A 25,795-nucleotide genomic window follows, 5' to 3' on the forward strand; every position below is an offset into this window, starting at 1 on the left:
TCTACCCCCCCCCCCCCACTTCCCAACCCAGTGACCAGAGCATTTAGGCATGAAAAAAAGCAGAGGGGGGTTGTGGGGCATTCATGGAGAGGATGAGAGGATGAGCAGAGAGCCAGGGAGGCAGCAGGGCCTGTTTTTTCTGCCCTTATTGCCCTCGTCATGCCTCCAATTGGGAGACCCATTCAGACTGGACGCCCTCACCACATCCGCCATGCACATGCCCTCCTGATCAATGTGGCAGTCAGAGCAAAAACACACACAGACATGCAGACACAGACACACACAGACCCACAGACACGCACACAGACATACACACACACACACACGCACTTACGCACACGAAGACAGACACACACACAGACACACACACACTTTGCACTGATGGATGGTATGTGGCTGCTGGGACTTTTGGTAGAGGTGGTGGTTGTGTTGGTGGTAGGGGTGTGAGTTTGGGGGGGGGGGGGGGGGTGTAATGGAGGGAAAATAGGACCCAAACAGCCGATTTGTAGGGTGGAAAAAGCTGGAATCGACAGCCTGGGTTGGGTTGTGGATTAACCCTTTGGTGGAACAGATGGTTTTCTCCCCTGTGGTGTCGGAAGAGCTTGTCGGCGATCATCAACACAGGCGCCATCCCCCGGTCCCCCACCCCAGTCCTCGCCCACTGTTAGGGTCCAGTGGCCTCCTCCAGTCTGCTGTTGGAGTCATGGAGGAATGTGATGAGTACGCCTCTGTTTTTGTTCTGCATTTCCCCTCACATCTGCAGGCAACATAGCACATCTCACAGCTTTACACCATTAGCGACATTAGCCAGCTTTAGCATTAGTGTGTGCTGCCACAGAGGAAAAATGATGTGGTTTGCACTTTTGGAGGTAGGCCTATCTGCAAGTGTGTGCTATGTGTCTCTGCTGAGGACAGTGGGGAGGCTATCTAATCAGTTGCAGTTTGTTTGTCTGTTCGTCAACAAGATTACGATAGAACCCCTGGCCGGATTTTCATGAAGAATCCAGTAAATTCTGGAGTCGAACAGGAAAAATGAGCCAGATCCATGAATTACGTTTCACTCTCAATGACATTACGAGATCTCGAGAACATTACGAGTGCATTTGGCCTTGGCAGAGGTCCGCGGTCCTTGAATGGCCTTCTCGTTTCTGTACAGACCCATGGATCTGTGCCCAGTCTTGTCCAATCATACCCAGCACCAGCTGCTGTTGGAGAAGCAAATAGGAAGCTTTGCAGGATTTAGGAAGGTCCCTCCTTGAAAGCCAACATGCTAAATGTCCCAAAGTCAATGGCAGACACAAGGCAAGGTGCAAGAGTGGCTCACACTACAAAGACTTGAATTAGTGATTGTGTATATGAGTGCATGTGTGTACAGTATGTGTGAACAACCTTGCATGATTCTTGACTCTCAAGATGTAATTGCATCCTATACTGTAGAAACAAATACATCTAGGCAGTGAGTGAAGCCAGATTGAGCCCAGTTAGGGAGTGAATCCAGATTGAGCCCAGTTAGAGGGTGAGGCCAGATTTAGCCCAGTTAGGGAGTGAAGCCAGATTTAGTCCAGTTAGGGAGTGAATCCAGATTGAGCCCAGTTAGAGGGTGAGGCCAGATTTAGCCCAGTTAGGGAGTGAAGCCAGATTTAGTCCAGTTAGGGAGTGAATCCAGATTGAGCCCAGTTAGAGGGTGAGGCCAGATTTAGCCCAGTTAGGGAGTGAAGCCAGATTTAGTCCAGTTAGGGAGTGAATCCAGATTGAGCCCAGTTAGAGGGTGAGGCCAGATTTAGCCCAGTTAGGGAGTGAAGCCAGATTTAGTCCAGTTAGGGAGTGAATCCAGATTGAGCCCAGTTAGAGGGTGAGGCCAGATTTAGCCCAGTTAGGGAGTGAAGCCAGATTTAGTCCAGTTAGGGAGTGAATCCAGATTGAGCCCAGTTAGAGGGTGAGGCCAGATTTAGCCCAGTTAGGGAGTGAAGCCAGATTTAGTCCAGTTAGGGAGTGAATCCAGATTGAGCCCAGTTAGGGAGTGAAGCCAGATTTAGCCCAGTTAGGAAGTGAAGTCAGATTTAGCCCAGTTAGGGAGTGAATCCAGATTGAGCCCAGTTAGGGAGTGAAGTCAGATTTAGCCCAGTTGTTGTCAACTGGACAGTCATGGTGGTACTGTTTTCCTGTGTCCTTAATTAGCCTTCCTTCCTCTGATAGAGTGTGGAAATGTGTAGCGGCAAACATTCCCTAAGAGCTCCTTACATGAACACACACATACACACACATTATGCACACGCACCCACACACACACATTAGGAAAGAACTTTGGATACTACTCCTTTGTTCTAATGGTGCGAGTCTCACTGGCCACTTTCTTAAGTTCATGTTGGCTCAACTAGTTCTTTGCTTATTGCCTTTTTGCAGCACTGCACAGACATCATCAGGCTGAATACTTCAACTGTTTGTGGTTTGTAAATCTGTACGTTTGAGTTGCAGAGAATGTGTACTGTCTCTCCTCGAAAAGCATCATGCAATAGACAAAAACATCCACAGCCTTTGCAAACGACTCTTTAATTTGCTTCTGAGTGCCGGGATAAAAGGACGTCTTCCAATTTCACGATCGACCACAGAACACAAATGAGACCATCTTTATATTTATTTATGATGACACGGTGGCAGTGGCACTTCCTTTGCCTTTGCCTTCACTTCAATGACGTATCATCTTTCCTTATGGTTTCCAAATGAGAAATATAATGGCCCGTTTGGTTGGGTTTGGGTTGGTGCCCGTGTGTGTGTGTGTGTGTGTGTGTGTGTGTGTGTGTGTGTGGGGGGGGGGGGGGGGAGGGTGCTCTTCCTTGTGGCCCTGGAGTGCCAGAATGTTCATGAACTTTGGGAATACCCACAGTTAGTCATTTTATGGCCTGAGCTTTAACGCAAGGAGGGGGAAGGAAGGAGGGCAGATCTCTTGCCAGCTCTGTGAAAAGTGGAACCATTCGCCTGACCAGAGCTGCTGACCACAGAGAGCTCACAGAGCAGGAGACAAGGAGCCCCACAGCCCACAACACTGCTTCAGCTCCCCCCACAGCAGGGGGATGGAGAGGTACAGATGGGTGGGTGGAAGGATGGGTGAATGGATGGATGGATGGAGACAGAGATTGGAAAGGGGGAAGAGAAGTGGGAGGGAGGAGAGAAAGAAAAAGAGGGAGAGAAAGAGAGTGAGGGAGAGAGAGGAAGAGAATGCTACAGTCTCACTCACTGGGTCATGCTCATGAAAAATTTAATCAAGCCTCACAGATAACAACTTCAACTAAGGACAAGCACATCACAATCTGGAAGGATGGGTTTTTATATGATTCAATTGGCACTACATGTAGTTCTCATTAACTGAAAGGCACATTCTTTGCACAGCTTTAGCCTGTGTGGGTAGTTAATCAAGGAGTACCAAATTGAATGACATCTAGCCGCTGGTTCCATCGGGTCATGGTTTTTCGAGGGTTTGAGTTGACCAGATTTTCATAGTGGTCGCCTGAGTTGCTCTGTGTCCCCTTGTTTGCTGGAGATCTCATTAAAAAGGCAACGGCCTCAAACAGAAGTTGAATTATAATGGTGTTGTCTATTATTAGAACGACTACACTAATGAGTCATTGCTAAATGTGGTCACGTTGGCCTTGTGAGCATCGTCTATCGGATCGATATCTTAGGCCAGTTCTGATGTGCTTAGCAAGCATTTATTTATGAGGATTAGAACACTGACCAACACTCATCACTCATCTTAGTAAAAACAGCACATTATATCTACATACCCAAAGAGCTTTACAGTGAAGGGGGGGCCTCATTCAACCTCCACCATGTGTAGTAGTATACTCCTGAAAAATATGCATAACCCTTTTAGTCATTTTGGCTCCCTTACTGGTGATGCTATGTATGTGTCCCTGGCTTACACACAGAAACAATGGCCTTGTGTGTTTTTGTATGGGGGGCAAAGGCACATTAGAATGTGGATATTAGTCCTGTGGGCTTATTGAACGTGCCCAAAGATGGATCACCACTTGATTGTGACACATCAGCAGAAACGAATGATGAGCGCCAATGACTAACGGCTTTAAAACTCCTCCGGTTCAGTTTGCACTCCTTAACGTGGTATTGATGCCCCTACTCATCAGATGATTTCTCTTCCCAGTCTCCTCGTGTGAGCCCTGTGTGTCATGGTGTGTGTGTTTTGTTCAGAGGGGACACTGTAGCAGGCACAGAGGATATTCTTTTGTTTCTAACATGCACTGCAATATTCAGCGAGCCTGGATTTCATTGTATTAACCACGACCAGAGATGTAGACACATTTGGTTTTTAGGAGGTTCAGGGGAGGAAGATCAATGTATTGAATAAGGCAGGAAACATTACTGAGGAAAGAGGCTTTTGCTCTACCATTCCTTAGTAGAAAGAGAATCTAAGTCATCGTGTCGCTGGAGCGGCTGGAAGAATGAAAGCACTCCTACGTAATGCAAACCCACAGTATCAGCACCAGTGTTTCACAGTTTGCTGACATGCATCGATTTAATCTATTTTATGTCATTTAATCATCTACCACATAATCGTTTATACGTTATGCCATCATGCAGTCTACTAAATGATATATTAACACATGTTTTATCACATTAACTAGATACACTAAACCAGTTTTGTTCACAATACCAGAACAGTTGCTTTCTAAGAGCTCCCTGTGCATAGTTGTCATTGTGAATGTAGTCCAGGTCCAACTGCTGTGCTTAGCGCTGACGAGGCGGAAGCACCAGGAGGTGCAAGTGTCCAGACGAGGGCTACTACGGGGTGGGGGGTAAATGAACAAGCGCTGGATTGAATAAGTGTCAGGCACGTCGTGGAACAGACCTGAAAGGGCAACGGAGGCGTCGCTTCGCCATACCCAGTGACTGGGTCAGGCCTGTGCCCTTCGTCCTGCCTGTCAACACCACTTATCTGCATCTCACTACCTGTCCAGACTCGTGTGGGCACTGGCCATTAGCACCCATAGGACTCCATGCTTTTCCCAAGCCACGCTGGTGTTCGCTGTCGTCGTTCTGTCGTCGAGTGGGTGGTGAAGTCGAATGAGAGGAGTCTGTCTGATCCTCAGAGTCAGACGACCACATGGTTCATTTCTACAGGCTAAGCGCAAATTGTTTTGGTCATAGACGATCGAGACCACATTGATGTTGATATGTACCAGCTTTGCAGATGAGCGCAGAATCATTAGGTGACTTTGATGTGTAGCTAATTGAACAAAACCGTTTTTGATGAGTTGCCCATTACCAACTATGGTAGCATTGAGGACAACGATGCATAGCAGTCATATAATTACATAGTTAATCAAGCTGCTCTTTGGGAAACCCAAAATTAAGAACATGGACCTCAGACAGCACTATGTTTTTTTCCAAAATGCTATGCTTGTTCAAATGACATAAACTGACTTGACATTAACAGTGAACTGTATAGCCACAAGTTTAAGGCTAATGTTGGGCCCACCGCCTGTTTTCCATAAACTCGGTGAACTTGGCCAAGAAGGCAGATCTCGCTTGCGCCCCTTGCGAGGGGGGTGGAATGTAGGTCACGTGTGAAAACGCGGCGGATGGCTCGGGGGACAGGAGCTGGGGACGCTCTTGCGCTGTGGGAACCCTCGCGCAGGAAATCAACTGATTTTTCACACAAGCCTATTTATAGAACATGTTTGGGAGCGGGGCGCATGCTGAGCCCCGTCGTCCTTTTTGATGTATGTTGGACCCTTGTGTGTGTGCTATTTATTATCTCCGCCCTGTGTGTGTGTGTGTGTGTGTGTGTGTGTGTGTGTGTGTATGTGTGTGTGTGCTATTTATTATCTCCGCCCTGTGTGTGTGTGTGTGTGTGTGTGTGTGTGTGTGTGTGTGTATGTGTGTGTGTGCTATTTATTATCTCCGCCCTGTGTGTGTGTGTGTGTGTGTGTGTGTGTGTGTGTGTGTATGTGTGTGTGTGCTATTTATTATCTCCGCCCTGTGTGTGTGTGTGTGTGTGTGTGTGCTATTTATTATCTCCGCCCTGTGTGTGTGTGTGTGTGTGTGTGTGTGCTATTTATTATCTCCGCCCTGTGTGTGTGTGTGTGTGTGTGTGTGTGTGTGTGTGTGTGCTATTTATTATCTCCGCCCTGTGTGTGTGTGTGTGTGTGTGTGTGTGTGTGTGTGTGTGCTATTTATTATCTCCGCCCTGCATCGTCTATGGAGCCGTACCTTGGGTTGGTCTCTGTAGCTTTGCATTCATCACTATGTGATCCTTGCCGTCGCACACGTGTGTGTGTGTGTGTGTGTGTGTGATCCTCGCCGTCGCACACAATGGATTTCAGTCCTCTGCTTGGAATAAACCAGATTGGCAGACAGAAATAGACGCCCAGACGGCGTATCGGTGTGCTGTAGCTCTGACTGTTTCATGTGTGTTTATTTTAGTTTTACGATTTCAACATATTGAATTGGACCAAGGCTGTGGAGGGATTGCAAATGTTAAGGAAATCTGTGTCAATTGAGGCAGTGGAAGAGAGAGCCCTTAAAATAGTCTACAGGGTCTGTCTCCCATTAATTATACATGAGAATCTTGATTTGTCCTGCCAAGCCACTGTAGAGTCAACCCACTCAGGGCTTGCTGCGGAAATCCACTCTTCAGCATTGTTTTTGTGACTCACACACACACACATACACGAATGAACACACACACAGTGTCTCTCTCTCTCTCTCTCTTTCTCTCTCTCACATGAGCACACACACACACAAATACAAATGAACACACACACAGTCGTTCTCTCTCAGTGTCACTCACACATTCACACTCTTTCTCTCTCACACAGACACACACACACACAGAACTAATGTTGTCTCTTCAAAGGAAGTGTTAAGTAGTGGTGTTGCTGGATCGCACCTGAAAGTAGACGCCCTCTGTCACCTGCTGAGCTGCTCGCAGGGTGAGAGATTAGCAAAACGCTGCCCATTGTTTTAGTGAAGGGCCAGAGCCGAGCTTGTTTTAGAGAAGGGCCAGAGCCGGCCCAGAGAAGGGCCAGAGCCAGGCAAGAGCCGGGCCAGAGAAGGGCCAGTGAAGGGCCAGAGCCGGGCTTCTGTCTCTCCCTCCGCAGCCTCCCCCCCCGCTAGATGAGGTGCAGGCCAGCAGGCTAGACAGGCCGCAGGTGGCCAGCTGGAGCAGAGATAAAGCACTGCCGTCACACTTGCGAATTAGTAGAGCACTCGTGAGGAATCCACACCTTAGCCAGCCAGGCATCGACCCAGGAGTCGGACTGGAGGTGATTACCTTTCCTGAGAGAGAGAGAGAGAGAGAGAGTGGAGAGTGGTCAGTTTTATCTGAGGAAGGCCACAGCATCTGTGGCTGAGCACGCTCACATATCTGGCCAAGAAGCACCTTGCACTAAAGATAAGGATGTGTTATGGGATCGGAGTCTACTGAATAGCTCAGTAAAAAAGCATGTATTATCTGTGTAGATGTGTAGTGGAATGACACTTGTGAAAATAATGCTAGAAGATGGGCCTAGTCCTCTGTATACTTAACCCAGGAGCTCATGCTGTGTGCAGAGGCTAACGCCTAGCGTCGCCTGGCTCTCTGGCTGTGTGCAGAGGCTAACGCCTAGCGTCGCCTGGCTCTCTGGCTGTGTGCAGAGGCTAACGCCTAGCGTCGCCTGGCTCTCTGGCTGTGTGCAGAGGCTAACGCCTGGCTCTCTGGCTGTGTGTGAGAGCCTATGAGCCGGGCTGAGCTGAGAGGAGGTGAGGGCAGCCTGCTGAAGGCCTGTCACTGACTGCTGGAGAGCTGATGGGGCCGCTCGGATCTGTGGCGGGTTCAGCAGCAGCCGCTGCACTAGACATGCAGTCCCGGCTATGAGGTGGCAGCGCTGGCAGTGGCCGAGTTAGAGTTGGGCAGCTGACGCTGATTCAGTGTGATGGCCCACTGCTCTTTTCGAGGGAGGGATGTTAAACAAGAGAGAGAGAGAGAGAGACAGAGGGGGGGGTGAGAGAAAGTGGAGGGAGTGAAGAGAGATGGGAGTGAGAGAGAGAGAGAGAGAGGGAGAGGGAAAGCAAGAACCGCGTTGCCCTCACTGGTCTGCGTTGCTGTCAAATCCACAGGCTGTGATTGCTGATATGTGGAAGCTGAGGGTGTGTGTGTGGGGGGGGCAGTATGTGTGTGTACAGTGAGGACTGCTCTCCCACACCATCTCTAGACACCTGCAGCTTTGGTCAGGTGTCAGGATGGTTTGTGGGAGTGTGTGCAGGCATCTCAATGTGGCAAAGTGCAAGCGTTTTGATTTGTGTGTGTGAGTGTGTGTGTGTGGATAAGTGCATGTGTAAGTAGTGGGGTAGTGGTTTTTTAAAGCCCCCATTAGGTGATTAGTTTTTTGTATTCAGATTGACTGTTGGTGGTGCCATTTGGTGACCGGGGGGGGGGGGGGGGGGGGGCTTCACTCAACCCCCCCTCACGCCCCTGCAACCCCCCCCTCGCGACCCTGCACCGTGTGTGTGCCGAGGCCTTAACCTCAGGACAGGATCGCACGGTCGGCTATGTGGGTGCCCAATGGAAGCGGCAGCCATAGCTGGCAGGAAGAGAGACTCGTGGTTGTGGAGGAACCCAGATGAAGCCCTGCAGTCTCATCCTCCGCTGCACCCAGCCTTATAAGAGAACAGAGTTCACTCGAGGTTACAGAATCTCTATGTTCTCTCTCTCTCTCTCTCTCTCTCTCTCTCTCTCTCTCTCTCTCTCTCTCTCTCTCTCTCTATCTGTATTGTTAAATACAGAAGACTTTCACTGGCTTCCTTACCTCTCTCAGTTTCTAAATCTGAACAGGACCTCGATTCTTCTTTTTTTTTTTTTTTTTTCTCCAGCAGGCTTGGAAATGGAGTCATCTACTGTATAACACGGGCGTCCCAGAGGAGACTCTCCTTTGAATCGCCGTGAGGCTGGACTCTTATTAAGTTCACAGACTGATGTCATGCGTCGGGGTAATTACCACTCCGATAAGGGAGCCTCTGACAGCTGCGCGCGATAATTGCCTCGCATTTCCGAAGGATCTGGCACGGCGCAAGCCGTTACTGGCACCCGGACGCGGGCAGCAAAGCTGTCCAGCAGTAGTTCCAGTTAACATGTGTAAACAATCTCAAGATTGATGCACAGGACCTCTGTAGTGCTTCCCTCTCCTCTGGACGAAGAATGCTCGTCTGGAAGGCCTCGAAGAAGACCATCTTGTTTGGTTGTTGTGCTTTGGTTGCAGTTGATGTGCTGTGGATCTCATTGTTTTTTACTCATCCACAGCAGGCTTCTCTGCAATTATTCCTCCCACTCTGTTGGTCATTCCCTTGGGCATGCATGGCCTCGGTGTTCAATCATACTGAGCACAATTTATTTATTTCAGCATTATTGTTTTGCTTCGCTTGTTTATTTCAGATGTATTTTTGCTTCATTTTTTTTTCTTTTGTTTTGTTGCTGCAACCTAGTTGTTGTTATGGCGCTGTGGAGCCTGGTGATTGTCCACCATGGCCGGCATTGTGCGCTGTGGAGCCTGGTGATTGTCCACCATGGCCGGCATTGTGCGCTGCTCTTCCACAGTCCTTCGCCCTGCGCTAGCTGAACTGAGATGGGGTGAACTTCAGAGAAAGCGAGACCCTCGCTGTCAGCGGCACAGCTGTGAGTGACTCCATCCTTCCAGTGTTGTCCGTAGCAACGGAACAGAATGTTTCTTCCAGCACGCTCCCGGTTCTATTTTTACAGGCAGATATATAGTGAGGTGTAGTGATTTGCGTTCTGGCTGTTGTCGTGGCAAGTAAGCTTGTCAGCCAGCAAATTTGTGTATGAGTGCGATGATGGCACGTTGGTCTGTTGTATATGTGGATACATTATGAATTGTGGTGTAATGTAGATGTAGCCGCTGACATGATTGTATAGAATAAGGCTGATGACCATTATGCACCACATAAACCTTAAACCTAGGGCCTGACTTGTTGTTTTAATGTACACTGAGGTTTCCTGCAGGTCTGATTGCACTTCTGGGTCCTCTGAGGTCAGTTGGCAAGGCCTAGCGGTTGATAAGTTCATCTCTGGTCACACACCACTGTGATGTGGTTAAGGGATGTTGCTGTAGAGCTGACATTATCAGCCCGTGCCACAACGATCGCTTGGTTATCACAAGCCACACATGACACAGGCGTACTGTATATCAGTCAACTAGAGTCTGCTGCAATGCTTTGAGTTCAGATTTAACATATTTTGAAGATTATTGCATAACACAAGCTGTGAAAGAGGTTTTCCTGTTTGTGTGTGGTTGCAATATTGTTATTGAAAGCACATTTCATTTCCTCATGATCAAATGTATTCATTTCATTTAGAAGATCATGACATGTTGACATTTTGACAATAGCATGTCAGACATTTCACACGTATTCACGCAAAAAGCACTCCACTCTAACCACATAGCTTTGCAAGAACTACACTATGTTGTGCAGCCGGGGGGGGGGGGGGGGGTCAAGTGTTTGAGGCATATGCATGAGGCAGGGATGCGCTTAAGGGAGTGATGCGGTAGGAGCTGCAGTTATCACATGTGTGTGTCGACCACGCAGATCACTCGCTTTCTGGGGTTATGTGCTAGAAGTCAGCTCAGCTGTTACCATTCTTCAAATCACCACCACAGAGGGCCAGCAAGAAATGCTGAACTCGCTCTTCTGATTCGCCTCGAGCCTTCTGCTTAACTTCTGTCTGAAGTTGTAACTTACTTCAGTCGTACGTTATGCAACCTAGCCAGGGCAACACCAGCTGCTATAAGAAGACATCAAGGTGTGCCCTCTTGGTTGGTCGATACAGTACACTCATGTTCGGTCAATCCTTGCGGTCATGGGACAGTTACATTTGCCTTTGAGGACCGTTCTAAGCTTGTTCACAGTTCGCAGAAGCTAAACTCTTGTGAATGCACTTCTGCAAAGTAATTGGGGGGAAACTGGCTACTATGCAGGGGGCACAGTTCTATTTTAGTGGATGCATCTGGTGCATCTGGTCCTGTGGATTATTCCTGTCTTTGAAATGTACATAATATATACAGCAAGCTTGAATCCCTCATTTCCTGTGGGCTTCTGTTCAGGCAGTGTGTTGTTCAGAGAGAGAGACGAGTCCACATCTTTGTTTGTGTGTGTTGATGCACGGAGGAAGTTGGCAAGTGTGGAGTTTTGCTCAAGCCCAGAGGTCAGCGTGCTCTCCGAGAGCATCACAGCAGCAGGCCTTTGTTTTGGAGTTTGTTTTGCATTGATCGCTCTGTCACTGCAGGAAAGATGAGTTTCTCCACCACCAAATAATACAGAAAAGCAAAGCAAAGACCCAGATGCTCACAGGATGGAAGCTGGTGGTGCTTTTGTGCTAGTGATTTCTGATGCACAATATGGTGGTGTTTATGTGCTAGTGATCTCTGCACAATATGTTGGTGTTTATGTGCTAAGTGATGTATGCACAATATGGTGGTGTTTATGTGATATAGTGATGTCTGATGCACAATATGGATGCACAATATGGTGGTGTTTATGTGCTATAGTGATGTCTGATGCACAATATGGTGGTGTTTATGTGCTGTGATATCTGATGCACAATATGGTGATCTTTATGTGATATAGTGATGTCTGATGCACAATATGGTGGTGTTTATGTGCTATAGTGATGTCTGATGCACAATATGGTGGTGTTTATGTGCTGTGATATCTGATGCACAATATGGTGGTGTTTATGTGCTGTGATATCTGATGCACAATATGGTGGTGTTTATGTGCTGTGATATCTGATGCACAATATGGTGGTGTTTATGTGCTATAGTGATGTCTGATGCACAATGTGGTGGTGTTTATGTGCTGTGATATCTGATGCACAATATGGTGGTGTTTATGTGCTGTGATATCTGATGCACAATATGGTGGTCTTTATGTGTTAGTTTATGTCTGATGCACAATAACTGCTGGACAGAAATAATGTTAGATGCACAACTCTTCAACAATCATTGACTTTATTTGCATAGCACAGTCTCCTTCTGTTTTTCTCCAAATTATCAGTTTTTTGATGGGTCGAATCCACAAAGCCAGACATTTCCTTTAACTTGAATTCAACTAGTTTTTTTAAAGATTGAATCATTTCAATATCCTTAAGAAAACTTTCTTCAGGAGGTCACTGTGCTCAACAGCTCAAAACATTTGATCTAAAAGCGGAGATTCTCTGCACTCCGCTGTGGATAGATGAAGCAGATATTTAAAGTGGAGTCGGGGTGATGGCTCTGCGTCTCCACAGCGAGGGCACACAAGGAGAATATTCCATCGGAGAGTTCCGTTCCTGCGACTAGGGAGCAGCATGTGCGACTTAGCCTCGCATCTCTGATTTATCGCCACTGTCATTGAAATGGCTGCCAAAACGCATCTCTCATCCAGGAGCCGCTATTTTTGCCTGCGATGTCTCATCACCCCCGTGTGACTATGGGAAGGAGCAGCTCTGCGGGGAGGCTGGGAGAGGCTTTGCGTGCCACACTGAGGTTCCGCCACCACCTGCCAAGGCTTCATTTGGTGAGCCCGCAGGAGGCGAACAACTAGCCTACTGTCTATCGGTGTGTCTGGCAGAGCAAGATTCCCTAAAATGAAGAAAGAGTAGCCACACAATCGTAACTCTTTTATAATAAATAGTCAAAAAGAGTTAAGAGTGTGTGGCTACTCTGTCCTGAGTTATGATATTTTTCTAGCCAGCACCTCTGATTGGGGGTGTATTCCGTCACCCCGTTTATTAATATGAGATAAGAGTATGATTTCCCAGCACTGAAATCTTTGCATGTGCTTAGACTGGATGTGAAGAGAGGCCAGTGTCTGTGTGCGTCGGCTGTGTCCATCTTTTTGGAGGTATCTGGACATGCACAAACGCATATGTGAGCGAGCAAGAGAGTGGAAGAGATAAGCACAATGCCCGTTTGTTGAGGGAGCCACAGATTTTCTGGTCACAATGATGCTTTCCTGTTATGTCCTATTTGGATGAAAACAGAGGCCTGATAAGCTTGATTTGATTTGATTTGTATCTGAAATGGAAAGATAGTCATCTATGGAAAGAAAAATAGTCTCACAAAGAAAGTCCCACACCTGGATTTTGAATGTCACTCACACAACTGTGAAGTCCCTTCATCTTCAAGTTCAAGTGGTCCTGATGGTGACAGCATTTAGCTCATCCATTTTGATGCTATCTGTTCAATTCTTATCTCAAAGACTTTCAGGTTGCTTTTCAACTAGGACAGAAGTACGTATCTACAGATCTCAACTCCGGAAGCCCTCATTTCCTGTGATTTCAGCTGTGGTCTGAAGTCAAAGTCGTCTTTGCCTTTGTCAAACCAGCAAAGTGAACTTCCATTGTACTGTAGGTAAAATAAGATGTTAACACTTTCTTTGGCAGCAGCGGCCATTTTAATCAACTCATTAGCAGTTTCCAGCAGACCGCTTTTGACAATTCTTTAATAGAGCATCTGTTGGTGTTGTAAACGACATATAATAACTCCATCAGTGGGCCTAATTTGTGTGTTTGATGGAGTCTTTGTCTCCACAATTCCAGTCTGGCACGCCTGCTTTTTATAAGGAGAGTAGAGAATGTGGGGGTGGGGATGTGGTCCTGTCCACTGCTGGGGGGACAGTGTAGTGAGGCGTTTGATCCCCCAGGTTTCTTTAATCTCCTTGGGGCACGTCGTCTGGACGATGGGAGGGCCGGACTGACTGCGGAGGGCCGACGACATGCTAAAGATCAGCTTCTCCCTGCCATGCCCTCCCGCAGATCAATTCATATCAGAGCGCTCGCCTAGCATCGTTATTGGTGCGCTAAGTTGCTCAGCAACCTGACACAGAGTTCTCACGTCCTGGCAGCGACCTATCGGCAGCCATTAACACGTCTCACAAGCACAGCGTTTGCCAGCCTGGTTTGCTTCTCTCTCCCTCCCCTGCCGAGCTTTGTCATGTCTGCCAGGTTGTTAGGTTCGACTCCCCCATGCTTCATTTGTGAATGGAATATTAAGGGATGCTCTGAATGGCCTTGGTCTCTATGGCTGATTTCCTGTGTGGTTATTTTGGCTTCGCTTGTGTCTCAGTGCTTTGTGTATTATTAATTATAAAGCATTCTCAAGACCAACACAGTTGTCCTTTTGCCCTTCCTCCATCTTGTTATTGGTGGATTTGTGTGTGCGGCAGGTAGTGGTGGGCTGGCAAGTTTGAGTTCAGAAAGAAGACCATTTTAATTGCTGTTTTTGTGGTGGGAGCACAATGCCATAATATTCATCCAGTCACTAGGAATAACAGTAGATTGAGAGAAATTGCCTTCTGTTTGACCTCTCATTATCTGTTTGTTTGTTTGTTTTTTGTCTCTATAGGTACGACCCGCGCCCCACGTGGAGGCGAGGTTCCTGGAGTAGATTACAACTTCCTGTCTGTGGAGGAATTTCTGAAGCTTGAACAGAGTGGGACTCTGCTGGAGATTGGATCATATGAAGGTGCATCTCAGTCTTGGTCTGAACAAACTATATATCCACATGCAGTGTCAAGGGATAAAAATGCAGATTAGTATGCAATAGTGTCATTCAATGTCTATGAGTGTGTGATCACACAAACACAATTGCTGTCTATATATAGACATGCTGCCAACAATAGTTTTTTGATAAATGCAACCCTGAGAAATGTTCCTGCCCGCTGAAATTCATATTTAATGATTTAATGATGTGAACTCTTGGTATCTCATACAGGCAGCTCTGTCAATTTAACCATGCTCACTGCATCTGAACAATGGCATCTCTCCAGCCTAGTGGAGCAAACACATACTCACTGGCAGACATAGCCCCCCCCCCCCCCCTCGCATTGAATTCAGCCACAAAAATCTGAAAAGGCTGTCTTGTCTTAAACTATGACTTGTCATTGGGTTGTATGCAGACAAAGATACAAAAGACCCCTATCCACACACACACACACACACACGGGTCATTCTATAATTTGGGGTACAGAAATCAAAAAAATTAAATTAGTTTTTATCATTAAACTTTTTTATAGTCATAGAACACATTTCAAAGTTAACATGACAAGTATTTGCTGAGCTTAAAACTGTAAGACTTCAAGTATTTATTTGAAATAAGAGTAAATAGAAATATCTGTCAACTCTGTTACAGACAAACTCAGTAAATTATATATATTTAGCAAATGTGATACATTTTTAAATTATGCCTTCCCTAAGATAACTTTTGTCTCTACAGCCACTGTAGTAACTTTGAATTTGTTAAAATTGCTACTTTTTGTCCTGAAATAATAAAAACAACACATTCCACTGGCAAGCTTCCAAGAGGTGCATATTTTCTAAAAAAAATAAAAGGTAGCTTTTACATATATAATTTAAAAAAAAAGAAATTATGTGGTAAAAATATTAGTTGTAACACATCTTCTGACATACATTTGAAACAAAAAAATATTTAGTCAACATTTTAAGAGCAAAATCTTAAATTAACAGAGTTGACACTCTCATTAAATGCTATTGAAAAGAGTTGACAGCACATCATTGTCAACTCTGTTATCATTAATCTATGCAGAATTAACACAGAATTAACAGAGTTGACGATAACAGAGTTGACATTTCCCATCATTTTGTGGCTTAGCTCCACATCCTAACCTCAAACTAGTTACTCCATGATATGTATAAAACCAGAATGTCATGGCTTTTAATCATATTATTATTGTTTTTTAAAAATCGAGTTTGAGTTTCACTCCAATAATGCAATAACAGAGTTGACGAATAATTAATCTACTGTTGGTGTATCCTCAACATTTTGTTCAAATCAATGAGAGAAGAAGCTTAACATATCTCACTGCCTTTCCAAAGTTTCTTGTCAGAGGAATTGACATCTCTCTGTGTAGGCGTCATGCTTCATATTCAAAGTCTGTGTGGATTTTAAGCAGTTTTATAACAGAGTTAACAGAGTTGACAAGAACTTTGAGACAGACCAAAATTATATATATATATTAACTTAAATCTTGCATAATACAGAAAATAGCCATTGTATATAACTGATGTTATAACAGTTAGTAAATTAATATCTAAAAAATAGATTGTTAGACTTAACATAATGTTTAGCCAAGTTGAATGCATGACTCTGTAGTCGGAGACAGTCAATAATATGGGGTGTAGAAGTAATTTAGTTAATATTTTGTAGATAAATTGGGTCTAGAATAAATATAAAGCATTGTTATGTACATTTTTTTATAATAACTAAATCTTTATCATAGAGACGGGAAATGTACCCTGAATTATAGAATGACCCACATACACACACACACACACACGCAAACAGTATATATATATATTTACACAAACACACATGGAGACACTAGTCTCTCCCTTCCCATGCTTTTTTAACATGCTAATATCCCTCTTGTTGCCAAGGTAACTATTATGGAACACCCAAGCCGCCGGTGCAGCCCCCTAGTGGGAAAGTGATTACCAGTGATGCTTTGCAAGACGGCCTCCCCGGCTCCCAGAACTCCACTCCCCGACGCTCCAAGTCCTACAATGAGATGCAAAATGCTGGAATAGTGCCTGCCGACCTAGAGGACGATGACGAGGCTCCTGAAATGAACAGTAGCTTTACAGGTAAGGCTGCCCGCTGTGTCATCCTTATATGGGCGTGATGGGTAGCGGAATAGATGGGAGAGTGGAATGGGTGGATAGGATACTGAAGTCCTCTTTTGTGATCACCGGTATGTTCAGTGTCTTTCTCATTTACTGTCTCTCAAGAGAGAGAGGGAGAGAGAGAGAAAGGGAGAGAGAGATGGGGGGTGGGAAACAGTGCCATCTGGCTGTAGTAGGGTGATGTGAAGCTGACCTTAGTTCAGCTTGCATATTTGACTGCCAATGAGAGTGAAGGAGTGAAGCTAGATGAAGATTTGACAGAACTTCTGCTCCTTTTTCTCTCTTTCCCTTCCCACACTTTCATTTTCATAAATAATTAAGCTCTGTTTTTTTAACATGCTCTTTGTTTTTTTTTTTGGTTGTTGTTTTTCTCCTTTTTTTTATTTAGTAGTCTCGCATCACACTTGGCATGCAAAATTCATGGCAGTCCTTTGTTTTTGTTTTGTCAAGCTCATGTGGAAATCTCCCAGCAACTGTTGTGTTTTCTTGTCCAGATCTCAAATCTTTCTACTTGGACAGGGATACTAAGGGCCAGTTCCAGCAGGGCATTCTATTTCTGTAATTAGGCATTTCTTCAGTTTTGGATTAGCAGTGTTTGGAGAGAGATTTAACATCCCACCATGTAGATTTGAATTAATTAATGGGATTATTAATTGGAGTAGTGCTAATCATAGTATTTTGCTTAAGTGTGACTCATTATGTGAATCACCTGTCTGTGTATCCTGGCTGAGAAATATCACATTTCTTCCATGTAGTGCTCCAGAGAGAGAGAGAAAGAGAGAGAGAGAGAGCTGCTGCCACACTTCTTTGCATGTGACAGTCAGTTGTACTGTATATATTTGGTGTGTGTGCATGAGTGTGACTGTGTGTGTGTGTGTGTGTGTGTGTGTTGGGGGCGGGGGGGGGGGGTGTTGTGAGAGATCACTTTGATCACTGCTGAAAAGCATGGAAACTGGCGAGAGAGGATGTCCATGATCATTTCCAGTTTGGGATGTCAAGATCAGGAAGGGCGATATCCCCCCACCCCCATTAAGAGCATTGTATGTATGTGTATGTGTCTCTGTGTGTGTGTGTGTGTGTGTGTGTGTGTGTGTGTGTGTGTGTGTGACGTGTTTACACATCTGCTCTCACCCTCGCGCCACTCACTCCCGTCCCGTCTGCTCCGTCAGAAGACTCCAGCGAACCTGACGAGCACACGTCCGCGCGCCCCTACACCAACCACAGCCTTGCCTCCTCCGCGCTCCTCAGCGCCCCGTCGTCAACCACGGACGGCCCTCAGCAGCCCCACCCACCCCTCCACCCGCCTCCGCCCGAGGAGGACCCGCTGGGACCTCTCCCTGACAACTGGGAGATGGCCTACACGGAGAATGGGGAGGTCTACTTCATAGAGTACGTACCCAACAGCTCATCACCTTTCCTGTTTCCTTCTCTTGCTCTGCACTGTATTCGGGTATCGCATTTTTAGAACATTGAATTCAAAACACATTAAATGAATGTGGATGGTGCGTGGGCGACTGAAAGAGATGCAGCATATAAACCCACTGACAGCCCCAACTGTGATCTCTTTCGTCTGTTGTGAGGATCATACATTGAGCAAAAATGCATGGTCATGCTGTAGCTTTACGTTGATGTGTAGAGGAATTTAGTTCTATCAAACATTGAATTCAAGACACATTAGATTATATTTGAAGGCATATGATGATCGCTAGATAGAGATGTCCAGTTACTGGTCACACAGCCTGTTCATTATGTAGTGATTTCCACAGGTCAGGAATTCTGTAAAAATGTGAACTCCAGATGTTGTTGTGTGATAACATTACAGAGGGGAACTGTAGAGAACTGTAGAGAACATTACAGAGGAGAACTTTAGAGAACTATAGAGAACATTACAGAGGAGAACTGTAGAGAACATTAGAGGAGAACAATACAGTATCTTCATGTTGACAGCATTCTGACTTGGCCCATTAAGGCTAATTGCTAAATTGTTCAATCAAAACTGAAATATAGATAATTGTTTCATCTGCATGGTGGTGGGGAAATGTGTTTGTTTTAATAAAAGATCTATAATAAGCCGGGTCACAGGAAAAGCCATCTCTTTATTCTGGGCATTTGTTGTGCACCTCTGCCACAGTGATACGGTCTCACTAGGGGTAGCGGATGTTTTCCTCTTAACACAATACTTCATAGCTGTCGAAAACAATACTTTCCTCTCTTTGTGTCTATTCTTAGTCATAACACAAAGACGACATCCTGGATCGACCCCCGGTGCCTGGATAAACCACAGAAGCCCTTGGAAGAATGTGAAGATGATGGTATGGATGCATCCTTGCTCCTCAGTGTATGCTGCTGTGCATGTGCATGCGTGTGTGAGTGAGTGAGAGAGAGGAGGGAAGAGAGAGTTCGCTCAGTATGCATACTTCTCTCTTTCTGTATTTTCAGTTAGCCCTCCTATCAAAATGCGCTCACATCTTTGTTTGTTTATTTGCTCATACTCTATTCACTCTTGACCCTCAACCAGCCAGCTACTACCTTAAGTGGCCTGTAGGGGTCTCACTTGAGCTGTTTGTTTCCTGAGCAATTGGAGCAATTGGAAACCTCTATTGTCCTTTCGCACAGGAAATATGTTTCCCCCTGATCTGATTAGCACTTCCTATAGCTTCTGTTGATCTCCTGTGTAGACAAAGGGGACAGGCTTGTTTCATGTATAATCTGAAGTTAAAATTAACTGGCTTTATTTATTTTACATGCTGAAAAAGGAAGAACAGCGGCACCCTGTGGCCACAATGGGCTCATCTCAAACGAGCAGTTTTTACCCAAATGTGTGTCTCAGTTGTTTATGTTTGGTTGAATTTTTATTGTTTACATGTGTTTAGCTTTTTGCCACAATGCCAGATGCAGCAACTGTAATGCTTCTACACTAAGCTTATTGCTTTTACCTGCATCATTCCTCCTCTTCTCTCTACCCCTACCCCTCCCTCCCTCTCTCTCTCTCTCTCTCTCTCTCTCTCTCTGTTTCTCCCCACCCCCCCCTCTCTCTCTCTCCCTCTCTCTCTCTCTCCCCCTCTCTCTCCCTCTCTCTGTTTCTCCCCACCCCTCTCTCTGTCTCTTTCCATTGCCTGTCTTCCTTTTGCCATCTTTCCTGGGAGCAGAAGGGGTTCATACTGAAGAGTTGGACAATGAGCTAGGTAGGCAACTGTCGCTTGGGGAAACCTGGCTTCCTGTACACTCACCCAATCTGCATGCTACAGTCTTTATGCTTCACAACACCGTGTGCCATAAAACAATGCCTCCACCAGTTCACTCTTTATTTTCCCCCCTCGATATGCTTCATGGAATGATTGCTATCATGGATGAATGTATTTGGAAGTACTGGTTGTTTATGCATCATTTGAAATTCATTAAATATGCATTGCCTTGTAGTCATGGCCATGCAACGGCAGTTGCTCAACCATTAGTTGTAAATTAAGTTGCTTTTGTGAAAACAAACAGTCTTGTCCGGTTTAGACCCATGGCTTGCCATTTGTTATAGTTTCTGTGATTTTCACAGCATTTAGATGACTAGGCAGTGATTTGGGAATTATTACTGCTAATGACATGTTTTGCATGAACTTTCACATATTTAAAATGTATAAATAAATGCAAAACATCCACCCAACACAAGACAAAACTAATACATGTTATAGGATTACACAGAGAGTCAAAGAAATGTAATTATGCATTATGAAATGTATTTATCTTCAATCCTGACACTGCTTTTTGAATGGGTCACTTTCCTCAGTTTTGCAGGAACACAACTGATGTTTAAGAACTGATGTTAACACAACTGATGATTAAGAACTGATGTTAACACAACTGATGTTTAAGTACTGATGTTAACACAATTGATTGTTTGTTTAAGAATCCTACCCAGGGTACATGTAAAGGTCACCTTCACCCAGCTGCGTTAGAAATTGCCTGTTAAGAAGAATCCATTTGGTACAAATCATTTTCATGTCGTAAGCAGTTAGAAGGGCAATCCCAGTGTCAGAAGATATCGAACATGTGTGATCAATAACCCATTGACTCTGAATTCTGAAAGATGCGGGGCGAGGAGGGGAAAAAACAGAGATGGCATCGGAATATCTCTCTCCGTGCCACAGCACTGTCGCGTTTTCCCAGGGTGCGTCACGAGGGAGCAAGCGAGCCTGGCCCACCCTGATCCAAATGAGACGCAAACAGTCTAATAGGCAATGTGTTATCCCTCTCCCCGACATGTCCCCCCTGACAGCGGAGAGAGACACGCTCCCTGACGAGTGTCGCCTCCTCCTCCTCCTCCTCCTCCTCCTCCTCGTCTTGCCCAGCGACCGGGTCTCTGTGTCCGTACCGGCCGCTGTGTGGACAGAGGGCTGGGGGAATAAGGCTGATTTCGCTTGACTAGAGCCGCTAATGCGACGGGGCTTTGGGAAAGGAGCCTCCAGTGCCGTTGTGCATTTTTGACTGCAAAATCCCATCAAGTTAAAAAGCGCTCTGTATAATAGATAGGTTTATGGCTGTGATTATTGGTCCAGAGTGTAATCACTCGCTCTTTATTCAGTGGGTATTGGTCCAGAGCGTAATCACTCACTCCTTATTCAGTGGGTATTGGTCCAGAGCGTAATCACTCGCTCCTTATTCAGTGGGAGCTGCTGCACGACTGCGTGGCAACGACTCGGCTTATTTCCGAGGTGCTTGACTCTATTCAACTCTCGTACAAAGTGGTGGCTGATAAACCTTGAGACTTCACCATCGCATTCTGGCAGCAGTGTCAGGTCAAGGATGCCTCTTGTCTAAGGAGCATCCTGTGGTCTAGTTGAAGATTCTCCACCTCCGAAATGGTTCATTTATCACCAATTACTGGGCTTTGACATTTATGAAGCCATTATCTCAGTAGAGAAATCTTTGTGATTTGTAATCACATGGTTTTGGAGAGATGCTTTTTCCACCCTGCATAAAGCAATGATAGATGTTTGGTTGCTCTCATTGGCATGTTAAGAGGCTTGTGCTGTAAAGTGCTACTCCGAGAGCCTTGCTGTTTAATTGATTTCAGTCTCGTAATGGTGCCAAATATTTTGCGAGGACCTTGAAAGGATGATAAATCAATGCACTCGTGAAGCGCTCATGTATATATGCGCCGTCCGTACCCGCGGTGGCCCTTGTTAGGTGACCTCGCCATCTGTCCGCACTTTTGTGGTGGAATTCAGCATCCCATGATTGCGAGGCTGCAAATAAATAATAATAATGAAACAAAAAAGCTCCATTACATTAGTGCTCTAATGGATTAATAGGAACAGTGGCCCATATCCCTTACCTCTTGTTCTCTCTCCCTCTCTCCCCCCATACAGAGCTGCCAACCGGATGGGAGAAAATTGAGGATCCTGTCTATGGGGTTTATTATGTGGAGTAAGTACCACTCTGACTACATACACGTTACCCATTGCCATTTTTTCACAATTGCCCTGTGATTTCACTTTCGCAAAAGAAAAAAAAAATATGGTCTCATTTCGTTTCTCAGTGCCATTACAGACTGTAGTCCAGTTATTGTCATTACCATATGAGAAACGCATGGGGGGGAGGGGGTGCTCATTTCCTCTGTAGGCCTGAATATGAATGCATTCATATGTTTTTGATGTTGTGCAAAGCAATGCTCTACCTCAGTGCCCCCTGAGCCATTTCACCGTTGTGTTGTTGTTGATTTTTTTTCCCTTTCCATCTTTTAGACGTGTTTATTTTTTGCACATGTTATTTGCTGCATAATTGTCCAACCCATTTTCCCCTTCGATTGTAATGAAATAACCTTGCAGGCGCAGTTGTTTTTCCTGAAACAGCACTTTGGGGTGATTGTTTGCTGCTGATACCCTGGGCCTTGCTGTCACTGTCTCTGCTCCGTTGTCGTCGTCAGGGAGATTTAGTACACTCTGTGCCAGGGAAGCTGCCAAACTGCGTGTACTTCGATATATCACTGTCTCAATGCATCTTTATCCTCTCTCTTTCTCTTTCTCTCTCTCTCTATCTCTTTCTTTCTTACTTTCTTTCTTTCTCTTTTTTCTTCACCACCACCTCCCTCCCCTTCTCCATTCCTGTTTTCATTGCATTCTCTTGCTCCATATAATGCATCCATATCATTTCATGGTCTGTGAACTTGTCGTCTTTGTCTACTTTTTATTACCTCATACTAATTCACCTCTCTGTTTCTCAACCCCCCCCCCACTCTATCTATCTATCTGTCTGTCTGTCTATCTATCTATCTATCTATCTATCTGTCTATCTATCTATCTATCCATCCTTTCTTCTTGTCTTCTCTCACATCCCAACTCCAGCCACATTAACAGGAAGACGCAGTATGAGAACCCCATCCTGGAGGCCAAGCGCAAGAAGCAGCTGGAGCAGCCGCAGCAGCCACCTGAAGGTGAGTGCTACGTCCGAGGTTGGTGCGCAGCCAGGATCCTGGCGTGATCTTTCTTTTAATTTCCTTTTCAGTGTCTATGTCTGGGGCCTTTCATCATGTCAGTGAGGTCATGAGATTATGGGCATTTTTAATTGTTTGTGTGGTGAAAGCGCCACATTCGTTGTCGACCAGGGTCAAGAATTAACTGTATGAAACATTTATGGTTTTAGAAAAGCAAAAGGCTCTGCAAGGCCACACATGTTCCACAACATCTCGGGGACTTTGCGTCAATTCCAACAAATGCCCCATAGCTATTCTAGAATCACTGTAATCTACAGCTTCCTTGGGCTTATTATCCACCTCTAACAGACATCTGATTTGGGCTTATTATCCACCTCTAACAGACATCTGATTTCCGTGACCGACACCAGTATGTACAGCTCTTCATCTGTCCCATGCCCCCTCCCCTTCCAACATCCCAAGACACAACCTGCCCACTCCCCTTCCAACATCCCAAGACACAACCTGCCCACTCCCCTTCCAACTGCCCAAGACACAACCTCTGCCACATTTTGCATTTTCTCAAAGATTAACTCTAGTTCTTCTTAGCTTTATTAAACTGTGGTTTTTGCCACCTCATTGACAAGCTAATGCATAACGTCTGAGTACAATAGCAAATGATCACTACAGGGCAAATGATCACTACAGGGGAAATTCATGATTTTTTTTTTTATTTGATCCAGTGTTCCATTTTTGCCAGAAAAATCACCAAGAATAATCTGATGAACTTTTCGGAAGAAAAAAAATGGGACTGAGGATTCCTTTGATCCTGGTAAAGCTCTGTAGTACTCTCCAATGAAGGCATGAGGCGGGGGGGGGGGGGTTCTCCTGCGTGTCTCCAGAGTATGCCTCTCCTCCATATGTAGGACGGAGTCCCACTTTGAATGCAGGTTTCCTCTCCGGGGATTGTCTCTCTCTGTCTGTAATAGCAGACTCAGCTGAACGCGGAGACTGCCTGATTACCTGCCGACTGTCCCCCCCCCCCCCCCCTTTGCTTTTGAAGCTCAATATGTGTTTGGGAATGTTAGTCTGTCATTGATTATTCACTGCGCTGATAGTGCATATCAAGAGTGCCGGACACGCTGTTTAAAAGCTGTGTCCTCATCGCAGAGGACAGTAAAGTGGTTGTCTCCTCTGGGCAGCTAGCTTTAATGCTGGTCCATTGCTGAGGCCTTTGCTCAGTTCTTACTGCTGAGGTTGTTTAGCCCATAGCTAGTGCGCTGCATTGCTGAGGTTGTTTAGCCCATAGCTAGTGCGCTGCAATGCTGAGGTTGTTTAGCCCATAGCTAGTGCGCTGCATTGCTGAGGTTGTTTAGCCCATAGCTAGTGCGCTGCATTGCTGAGGTTGTTTAGCTCATAGCTAGGGCGCTGCAGTAAACACAAGGATGGCAAGGAGCCACTCAGTCTTAAAGCTATTTTCAGAGTGCTGGACTGAATTTATGACTAAGGTACAGAAAAACACAAAAGAGACGCACTTCGCATAAGCTGTTTCTTTTATTACAATTTCAATTGCACTTATTTGAGTTTAGGGTCTTCAGTGTGCTAGGGTAAAAAAAAGCCTTTAATTCCTTTCTTTTGCTAGTGCGATGCAGTTCAAATGTTGATTGTTCGTACTTTAGATCCCGATCAACAGGAAGTGTTCCTTGTGCTTTTTTCTAGAATGGATAGAAGACCACTCGTCTGCTGTTGCCCCCCTGGCCAGCTACGCCACCAACCACCAAGAGACTTACCGGGACCCTCCGCCGCCTGGTCCGCCGCCTGGCCTGCCACCTGCCATCGGGGCAAAAAGTATGTTCTGTTACCCTCCCAACCGCACCCTCCACCCCTCCACCCCTGTGTCCTCAACCACAACCCCCACCCACCCCCCTCCACCCCTCCTTCCCTGTGTCCTCCGCCCAGCATGGCATGACAATGAAAGCACTTGGCTAATTAGTCTGACCGTAATCTCAGTCCATCTCAGTGTGAATCTCGGGGCGTCCTCTGTCTCTGCCCCCCAAAGGCTCGAGATTCTGCCGAGCAAATCCTCTCCGCTCCTCTCCGCCTCTTTATCTATCCTTTTAACTCTCTGCCTTTCTTTTCCTCCATTGTTTTCCTTTTATTTTCTGCTCCCACTCTCATGTCCGACGGCCCTTCCATCTCAGGCTGGCACATGCAAGACGTACTTATAAGCCGTAACGGGGGGTAGAGGGAAAAAAACCGAGCCGTTTGGCGGTCTCGCGCTCCAAGACAACAGACATCTTTCTGCATGCTGTCCAGAGATGTCTGCCATTGTTAGCTCTACTTCTGCGGCTAGTCACTGTCCGCCTCCCTCGGGCGGTCCCTGGCGCGGGCAGGCACCACTTCACACAGAACGAGAGCGGAGCTTTGTAAGCTGCTTCTGAGAGGGTTTGGATGGCTGACCAGTGTGGGCTGCTGGATTGGATTCAGATTACGGGACAGAATGCTCTTGGCATGCATGCTTGGCTTAAAGGCGTCTTGCAGCCCTTTAGTTACCGAATCGAGAATAAAAGGCCCTCAGCCGAGTCTCCACTGCCCACACACACTCTTTCTTTCTCTCTCTCTCTCTCTCCCTCTCCCTCCCCTCTTCCTCTCTCTTTCTCTCTCACTCTCTTTCTCTCTCACTCTCTTTCTCTCTCACTCTC

General features: G+C 45.9%; 1 protein-coding gene across 6 annotated transcripts in view; it reads left to right on the forward strand.

Moving 5' to 3' along the window:
- The window catches only part of magi1b (membrane associated guanylate kinase, WW and PDZ domain containing 1b), a 132,508-nt gene that overhangs the window by 70,046 nt on the left and 36,667 nt on the right, over nucleotides 1-25,795 (forward strand). For 5 of the 6 annotated variants that reach the window (XM_076268852.1, XM_076268854.1, XM_076268853.1 and 2 more), the window contains exons 3-10: nucleotides 14,394-14,513; nucleotides 16,445-16,651; nucleotides 17,860-18,079; nucleotides 18,920-19,002; nucleotides 19,840-19,875; nucleotides 22,051-22,108; nucleotides 23,026-23,114; nucleotides 24,813-24,941. In XM_076268852.1, coding sequence (XP_076124967.1) covers nucleotides 14,394-14,513; nucleotides 16,445-16,651; nucleotides 17,860-18,079; nucleotides 18,920-19,002; nucleotides 19,840-19,875; nucleotides 22,051-22,108; nucleotides 23,026-23,114; nucleotides 24,813-24,941 — 942 coding nt within the window. The remainder of the gene's footprint in view (nucleotides 1-14,393; nucleotides 14,514-16,444; nucleotides 16,652-17,859; nucleotides 18,080-18,919; nucleotides 19,003-19,839; nucleotides 19,876-22,050; nucleotides 22,109-23,025; nucleotides 23,115-24,812; nucleotides 24,942-25,795) is intronic. The other variant, XM_076268855.1, reaches the window with a different exon arrangement.

This window comes from Alosa pseudoharengus, unplaced genomic scaffold, assembly GCF_046254945.1.
Source record: "Alosa pseudoharengus isolate Yale_2024_CS ecotype anadromous, Long Island Sound unplaced genomic scaffold, YU_APseudo_1.1 YU_APseudo_1.1_scf_5, whole genome shotgun sequence".
NCBI classification, from domain to species: domain Eukaryota; kingdom Metazoa; phylum Chordata; class Actinopteri; order Clupeiformes; family Clupeidae; genus Alosa; species Alosa pseudoharengus.